Source organism: Thermobia domestica, chromosome 18, assembly GCF_964235325.1.
Source record: "Thermobia domestica chromosome 18, izTheDome1.hap1.1, whole genome shotgun sequence".
NCBI classification, from domain to species: Eukaryota; Metazoa; Arthropoda; class Insecta; order Zygentoma; family Lepismatidae; genus Thermobia; species Thermobia domestica.
Genome location: NC_137471.1, coordinates 96,440,353 through 96,450,098, shown reverse-complemented (window position 1 = coordinate 96,450,098; position 9,746 = coordinate 96,440,353). Strand labels below are relative to the sequence as shown.

At 35.3% G+C, this 9,746-nt stretch overlaps 1 protein-coding gene across 1 annotated transcript in view; it reads right to left on the bottom strand.

Moving 5' to 3' along the window:
• Positions 1 to 1,939: 1,939 nt before the first annotated feature.
• The window catches only part of LOC145674794 (uncharacterized), a 91,015-nt gene continuing 83,208 nt past the window's right edge, over positions 1,940 to 9,746 (bottom strand). The window contains exon 3 of the mRNA XM_081745010.1: positions 1,940 to 4,085. Coding sequence (XP_081601136.1) covers positions 2,844 to 4,085 — 1,242 coding nt within the window. The 3' untranslated portion in view covers positions 1,940 to 2,843. The remainder of the gene's footprint in view (positions 4,086 to 9,746) is intronic.

The following is a 9,746-nucleotide window of genomic DNA, read 5'->3' as shown; positions in this document are numbered from 1 at the left end:
ATATTTATCTCCTATTAACAACCATTTTTTATTACAATATTGAGGTAGTTGACTAGGCGTTGTGTTTAAAGTTCTTTTCTTCTGCCCTATCCTTACAAATAATTCCCTCATTATAGCACTTCTAAATTCTTAATTTCTTGAATGATTAATATTTCCTAGGATAGTTAAAACATACAATATTTTAGTCAGATAAAGCTAAATGCTTAGTTCGATAGCTCTTTTTTTAAATTTCGATAACAGAATTATAGTTTAAAGTTACTTAATGACCTATTTAGTGAGTCTTATATTTTCATATTTTCTTTCTTTCTTTCTTTTTCTTTTTTTTTTCTAAAATGATGATCCGCCACTGTTTAACCAGTTAAGATTATTTTCAACTTCAAATGCACAGTCTTGATGCAAAATCTTGGCCCAATTTAATTAAGAAGATCATATTCTGGTAACCGTACATTGGAAATTCTAATGTTTTGTTTGGCTCTCAATCGGCCAAAAAAAAACTAGTTTTTTTTTTTTCACTTAATGCTAATTGGAATTAACAGAATAGGACTTTTGAACGACAAGTAGGTGGCCAAGTTTTCTTGAGCAAGACTGCATATTTCACGGTGTTGAATACCTTTTTATCTTCTTTATTTTGTAGTCCATTAATTTATATAAGGAATTATTTTTTTGCTTCTTTTGAAATACAGTGGAAATTTAATAGTTAGATTTTACTGACTTTTGAAAATCTATTTAAATGTCCCTCACACCTTGAAAAAAATCTCTCTCTGTCTCTCTCTCTCTCTCTCTCTCTCTCTCTCTCTATATATATATATATATATATATATATATATATATATATATATATATATATATATATATATAATCAACTTTAATTTTAGACATTTTAAATCTATATAATGCAAATTCATTTTTAAAGAACAAGGGACAATTAACATTGTAGGAAATGACAGAGGAGAGTGTAATTGGAAGGGAAGTTCTACAGAAATGCTGTATCTCCCCAATTATATTTAATGTCTATCTAGAAGAGAGAGTAAAAAAGAGCCTACAAAATTAAGACTGCATTTCAGCAGGAGGTAAAAAGATTAGGTGTATACGGTTTGCAAATGAAACGACACTTTTTCCGAAATCTGAAGAGAAAATCAGTAAGATGTTAGGAAATTTCAGGAAGGTCTGAAGAATATAGGATGAAAATAAATCGTAGAAAGACAAAAGCCATTGTTATTGCAACGAAGCGGTAGGCGTCAAGTAGGTGACTATAATAGGCGACTAGTTTTTGATACCTGGGTAGTATTATTAGTGAAAGTGAAATAAAAGAAATAATAGTAATGGCGAAAGAAGCCTTTAAATCAAACCAAACCACTTGGCTTAAAAGCCCATTTTGTGGGCTTGAGCCTGCTCCAGCGCCATCTGCTAGCGACTGGATGAACTACATCCAGCCTAGCGGCGAATACGTGATCAGTGCGCTGCGACGCCCAGTTCCTAACAGACGCATCAGGATCTTTCTAGACTTAGTACCCGTTACGTCTTGGACGCCGATAATTGGGGAGCACTGACCGGGAATCGAACCCGGGACCACACGGACTTGAACCCAACACTCTAACCAGTAGACTACGATGTCCCCCCACCAAGTGAACTTTGTGGTGGACAAACACCATGTGCGTGGGTTTTCCCGGGGTTCTCCCGTTTCCTCCCACTTTCTTCGTTCCACCATTTCATTCATTTCTCATTATCACCGTCTCCTTTAGCCTAGCCGGCATAACTGGGACGTAAAAATCATAGATTTAATTTAATTTTTTAACGTTTTCCCCCGAAAGAAGTCTTTAGGAGGAAGAAAAGATTATTTTGTGGGACCTTGAATAAAGAATTGAGAAAAAGACTCATAAATTGCTTTGTGTGTAGCATTGTATTATGGGGTCAGATACAGGACATTACGTAAAAATGATGAAAAGCGACTCTAAGCTTTCGAAATGTGGGTATGAAGAAGAATGGAGAGAATTCGCTGGGTCGAGCGGAAAACGAATGAGAGGGAGTTAAAATTGGTGAGGGAGAATAGACCAATTTTAGATATTAAATAAAAGGAAAAGAAACTGGTTGTTACATTGACTAAGAAGGAACTGTATCATGAGGTGCGTGCTAGAAGGTATGGTGGCAGGAAAGAGAGAGAGAAGACGAAGGAGACTACAATTAATGGACTACAATTAATTACACAAAAATCATACGCGAAGACGAAGAGATGGGCGGAATACCATGGAGCATAGAAGATTCTCAGCTGCGGCAAGTGACCTGCCATAGTGGCAGAATACTTATAATGATGTGGGACATTAAATCAGAAATATCGCGTCATTAAAATCCGAGTTCTTTTCAAAAGAAACACAAAAATAATTCCCCACACAAATGGGCTAAATACAAAGATAGCCGTTAATTAAAAACGTTTTATAACCACATACAATGATCAACAAAAGATAACCACAGCAGTTTGTTCTTGCGTAATTTCTTGAAGACATGGAAGATCTGATATTCATATTAAAACTGGACTTTTTCCTTCTCCAAAAGAAGCTTACATTCTCTTACGTGTATGATAAGATTTATTCAAGTACTACAGCCTACTCGTGTCTAAGAAAGCTATATGAATGGTAACGGTTACACCATTGACAACCACACTTGAAACAAAAATCATACACACCAACGAAAAAAAATGACAACCACTTGTACCACTTGTTTTTAAAACAAACAAAAAAATAAACATTTGTGCCTACTATTATTCTTTTGTATTTTATTAACCCATATTGCACACCCGACAAAGCTATATGTAAAAGAGTATAGGCCTTCAATTTCGTACATATGCCTCAAGTCTTTGTTGTCAAATCAAGTGGAGTGGAAGGTTTTACCTCTTTTCCTTCCACTTCGTCTTCCAATGAGTCTGACGAATCATCATCCTCATCACCAATAGCGTCTTCTTTGCCTTTTAGATTAGTATCACTGTCTTCCTCTTCATCACCTTCGTCTGAAAGATGATGCAAAGAACTGCTACTACCTTGGAGTTCTTGGTTAGCTTTTTCACGCATACCTTTTATAGAGAGGTCTATTGGTTTCTCCTGTACAGGACCTAAGATAGGTAATGACACTAAAGGTTTTGGACTTAAAGAAGACGGCCCTACTCCGGATGAGGGTTTTGGATGTTCTCGTAATACTGGTGGTTCTGAATAGCAATCTCTTTGTTCACATGAACTAGATGACGAGGAAGAGGAAGAAAGGCGGGGGAAAGATGCTGGTTGTTGACGTGTTGGTGACGATGCTGATGAGGTCGCTGCTGCCGCTGCCGCTGCTGAAAAATAAGGGAATAGAAGATTCCGTGGGTTTTGCACTCCTGCAAATCCTGCCATGAAAGGGTTAGGAAGAAACGGTGACAGTGGTACAGGTTGAAGAGCACTTAAGTCTGGAGGAACAGGCACTTGTAACGGTAGTAGAGGGTTTCTAGCTGCCCACAAAGAAGCAGCGTCTGCATTATAAGGAAAGTTTCTCACCAAAAAATTGTTATTATTGTGACTGTTGCTGTTATTGTTATTATTATTATTGTTATTATTACCACCACTTGTTATTGCATTGTTGGTTGACACGTTAACAACACTACGAGATCCTTGTGAGTGTTTGTCCACAGGACTTCCAGATATTGGTAATGGCACACAAGAAACACTTGCAGCAGCACCTCCATGTTTGTCACTGCCGTCAAACAATTCAGAGTGATGATGGTGTGGATGCTGAAGAACTGTCTTTTTGGCGACACCATTCCAAGGACCTTTAACCATTTTTTCAAGTCCTTCTCCGAAAACACCAATACCACTGCCTGCTCCCCCTCCTCCCCCTCCCCCAGACTGGCCACTATTTTGTTCTTGAAGAAGACAGTGGATTTTGAACCAGTTCGATCTGCGTCCATAACGAGAACCACTTTTGGACATCCCCACCATAAGGCACTTTCGAAGACGACAAGCTTTGCATGATGTCCTGTTCTTTTTGTTAATAACACACTGGCCATTGTTCTTGCAATCTTGTATTGTTGATAAGTTATTGTAGGTTCGCCCGAAGAACGACTGAAAGAAAATAGAATACAGTTAGAAAAGAAATGTTCCTGCATACATTAAGTATGCTTTTATACTTAAGGTATATCCTAAGTCATTACACCTTGGTAAATATATGAGTTGAAAATGTATGGAATTATATTATCTTGGGTACAAGAAACTTCTTTGCTGATAACATTTCCTAATAAACTATAATTACTTCAATTACGACTCAACTATGGCCTTCTAAAGTTCAAAGCAGTGTTAGGCTTAAAAATAAGATTAAGTTTAAAACTATACTGATGAACAAAGATGCACATACTTTTAAAAAAAAATATATGCAATGGTTATGACCAGCTACCAACTTAGCCTCTGTCAGAGGATATTTTAAAAATGAATTTATGAATTTGTTCGGTCACTATCATAGTTTAAATATGTAAATTAATGTTAATGGTCAACTTATAAAATTTTCGTTTCCTTTAGTATGGGCCATAGTTCTCAAACTATGCTCCTTGTTGCTTAGTATGATGTGACATGATTCCCTATTACGGAAAGGATGTAGTATTCATTAATATACAGTAGTTACGGACTTAGGTGGACAGACGTGAATTGAAGCTAAACACGCCTATGTGTTATTTTCTCCAGTACCTTTCTGTCTAGTATGAATTAGTACTTTAGTTCCTATAACGCCCTTAGATTCGCTGTCGTATGTGAATATGATTAACACTTTTTGCACAAAATTTCCTTGAACTAGGGATAAACTTTCTTTTTTCCTTTCTTAACAATTAAATCAAGCTAACCGGTCCCCTGGGTCTGTTAGGTACATAGGTAGTAGCCAGATGGGTTTTGGTTAATGTATAATTAGATCAACGTATTGTCTTTTCTTGACTTATTTTTGGCTTTCAGCCTAAAGTTCTCTAGCTACTAATTCAAGGTGCTTCTCAATTGTCTCTTGACGCTAGACAGCCACCGAAAAACTTGGAATCACTAGGATTCGTATCCGAGATAACAATCGTTAATCTTCAGTTATATGGGAATACTTCTATTGAATAATGGATAATTATATTTTTTTATAAAAATAAATCGTCAGAGTAGCATAATACAGTATACATTAAATTATGAGAAATTTAGTTCTTATTTCGAATTCCATAAGCTTGTATATTGATTATTTATATACTATCCCTACCTCTCTAAATTGCGTCTCTTGGCGTAACATTTAAAATGTTAACACTTGTAATTCAATATAAGAGCATAAGTACAAGATACAGATTTAAGTACTGGAGCTACAAATAAACTAATAAAAGACTATCTAATTATTTTCGTAAGTAACGAATATGCATAAAATGCCAATAACCTTATTTATAGATGGATATAATAGTATTTAGTACAGTGCTGCGAATGTGTATCTTTTAGAGCATCTGTCAATTACATAATTAGACGTAAAGTACCAGTCTCCTCTACACACAACACATTCAGTATATTCAGAATACTATAACAATTATTATTAACAAATATAACAATTGAGAAAAAAACGAACACTTTATTCTACAGCGGTTGGTTGGGTTGGTAGAAATGAACTTCAATATTCTTTCAGCTCCGAGGCTATATGAGACGTATATATATACAGCTTAACGTTGGATCCGAACCACATTAGCTCCCAATCAAACCTAGATTTGAGACCTGGAATCAAACCTAGGTCTCCTACACATTACACTCACCATACCTCTTCCACATGACAGCTTCGTATCATCTATTATATGTACCAATTTCACACTCAGTGGCGACTCTTAGGGAAGTCACATTAGTAACAATTTGAATATAATCGCTACAAGCAAAGAGAAGAAAGCTTCGTGTAGCTTCAGAAAACTGTATATAAGAATTTGATTCACTTGTAGCAGCGAAATTTAAATTATTTTTCATGTGACTACCTTCAAAAGCCGCCACTATTCAAACTGCTAAATATTATTATGATTTGGATTTTTTTAAAAATAATGTCTTTTAGTAATTTTTAACACGTCCAATGATGTCCTCAAGTGTTCTACAGTGAAAAAAACACATCTAGAATGCATCCTAACAGTAAAATGAAATGAAATGAAATCTTTAAGTTTTACATTCCACGGTTATGCCCGCTAGGCTAAAGGAGACGGTGATGATGAGAAATAAATGAAATGGTGGAATGAAAAAAGGGGGAGGAAACTGGAGAACCCCTAGAAAACCCACGCACACAGCGTTTGTCCACCACAAAGGTCACTCGGCGCGAGCTGGAATTGAACCAAGAACTCCATGCACCAGGGGTCCACGCTCTACCACTGAGCCACTAAGGCACCCCGCATTCTAACAGCAAAGAATAGGAACTGCCAAAAGAGTGTTTAAAATATATCTGAATTTCTGATGTGTTCAAGAATTATACGACTTGTAAATATGTAATTTCTAATGTATAAAATGCCGTAACACTGTTTAAAAGTCGTTTCGGTGCCCTTGTACTCATTGGACACATCTGAAGTTCAGGTACATTTTGAATACTCTTATAGCAATTCCTATTAACCACTGTTAGGAGGTATTCTAGACTTTTTTATTCACTGACAGAATACTTCGTGACACTTTTGGACATTTAAAGAATGTCAAAAATCGCTTCTACAAGTATTCAAGTCATGTTCAAACACTAACTTATTTGTTACTGTGTAAGAGACGATTACAGGAGAATTTTGTAGTCTAGTAAAATTTTTAGTTGCTAATTTGAAAAAGTTGACATATTCGCAAACGAATGCGAATGCTCCTGAGCGGTGCTGGAAAGCCCCGTGACACCGATATACACAAAACACTCCAGTAACAACACTGGGTATGCTGGTAGACCCCTACTCGCTTGGGTACGTTCCTCCACCAGGGGTCTATTTGACAGAACAACAAATCTTATAATAATGTGTTTTTTTTACAAGTCATAAAATATCATGAAGCAGAAATAACAGCGAATCATTTCTCATTTGTCATAATACAATAGTAAAATAATAGATTTTGAAAAATTTGATACCAGTATTTCAAAACTAGAGTTTTCAGAAATAGGTCCCAATATGTATAACTGAGGAATAGGCTTCAGTTGATATAAAAAAATGGGAATATTCCAATATCCTCTTAGGAAATGTATTAGCAACTGCTTTCAAAAGATGACGGGAGATATGTTGAGGGTAATAGTAGTGAGAAATAACAAATCATTTAAACCAGTGTGCAACTGGTAGGATGGCTTTCCACAAATCAGACATCTCTGGAGTCATGAATTGAAGGGGTGGATTCTAAAAGAGCCTAAGTCAATTTTTGTCAATTTTGAGATACCGGTTTCGTTAAGTTCCAGTTTAGTATCTTCGTATACTGAACTGGGTTCCATGCCAAAACTCCATAAATCAATTTAATTGTAGGCAAAATAAAACAAAATTTCATCGTTTTCCAAAATGTCCTTAGTCAACAGTATTTTCTGAAGTTATTTTCTGTCTCACGCCTAAAAACACTTATAAAACTATAGCTATAGATAATTTCACCGTTAAAATAGATTATTAATGTTTTCTTTTATTTAGATTACTTTCACTTCACAGAAATAGAATGATGGAAACACACACACACACACACACACACACACACACACAAAATCGTCTCCTGAAAAACTTACTGTTTTGACTTAGGCTTTTTTGGAATTGAGCTTTTCAATTATAAGGTACCATCCGTACTAAAGTCTGGAGAGAACTCAAAATACTCTGAGCAAAGATGGAATGGGTCAGTGGGTCGTGAGTCAAATGGTCAATATTTCTGAGTGGGTCAGTGGGTCATAAATCAACAGGACTTGATCCACTGCAACCAACTATCCACTGTGACCCACTCTGACCAACCGACCCACTCTGTTCAGTGCGTGCAAACAGCATCTTCTGAACACTTGTAAATTTATCTACGTTTTACTTTCAAGGCTTCCATTTTTCTACCCTTTTCACTTGTTTCTATTTATTACCTGAGATGAGTATATCTAAGTGAAAAAAGAACTTATTTGATTGGGTAATTGTAATAATAGCAATAGGACTTAGCACTTGGCAATTCGAGACGCAACCTGTACGTTTTTATAGGAGCTGACTATCGGAATAAATATATTTTGAATCACCTATAATATATAAATTATTGTATAAAAAGTTGAATGTAACTGCACGTGTGCGTAATCATCACGGCCAAATGGGAAAGCCAAATGAAATGACTATTGATGGATTGTTAGTCTATAATCCCAACTGCGATGTTATCATGTCACTTTCAATATAATACATACTCTAAGGAGGGAGTAGGGGTCCGAATTTTTGCGAAAAATTGAGTATCTCAGGAGCCGTTCAACTTTGGGAGCTGAAATTCAATATTAACTTTTTACTAAAAATAGACAGAATGTGTCCTAGCATTTCTCAAATTTCTCTTTTAGTGTGCGGGGGGAGGGTACACTTTCTATATATGGGAAGTTGGTAGTGGGTTGATATGTAAAAATCATCGAAAACGATCGATATTAGTTGACAATAAATTGAGAAACAAAAACTACAGTGCTTCGCATTTTATATCCATTGCTTTCTATTATATCTCTAAATATAATTGCTGATTTATTGTATGTATTGTATGGAGCGTTCAGAGCATAAGGCAATCAAACCATAACATTGTGAGAAAAATAGATATAATTTTTGCACTATAAGTTTAATTACATGGAAATTTTGTGTTTGTAGGTTCAGAGTGAGTTTGGGTAGTGGGTCAGAATGAGTCACGGTGGGTGAGGATCTGAGTGGATCACAGTAGGTCGTGGGTCACGATGGCTGGTAGGTCAGTGGGTCGTAGATCAACTTTTTATTGACCCACGCCATCTCTGACTGAGTTTGTTCATCATCTCAAACTTTCACAAATATCCATATTTAATTCATAACACAAGACTTCTTGAAAATAATGTTCTTCAAATGTCCTCAATCTCCATAAATACAACTATAGACAACTAGAGACAGCAACTGTGAACAATTTCAGGGAATTAATGAACTACACTGTTTAAAAAAAAACGTTAATTTATCTGCAAAACAGAAATGAAAAGCAAAAGATGTTTAAAGCTTAAAGATCTATTCAGACTACGCCATATTCATGAACACTTTTGTACACTCATATGTTGACGAAATGTTTATAAACTTTTAAGTGATATTAATAAATAATTTATATGTTTGTAATATTTTGACGTGTTTAGTGACTTAAAAATTGGCAAATGTTGGTGCTCGTAAGTTTATGAAAATGGATATTTTACTTGTTGATGAACTTCTGGGAATGATAATTGCGTTTGTGCATGATTCTCAACTTTCACCAGAATAGAAAGAAATAAAGAAAATGACTTGATGTGTCGAATATAATGAATAATTGTAGGAAATCTTAGTATGAGATGTGAATAAGAGAATTATGAATCAGAAATAAACGAACAAATTATACATAAAGAATATTGGGCATGAAACGACTTGTTGGGAAGGAAACAAAATAAACCGATTGAAGAAGAATAAATAAGAAACCTTTATGATAGAAGTGGAACAGAAATAGATACACGAGCAAATTATAGAAAAGGACAATATTCTCAATTACTAAGTGTGTATGCATTTAAAATTATTTTCTAAACTAATTCATATAGAAGTGACTAAACTTTTATTTCATCTCCACAAA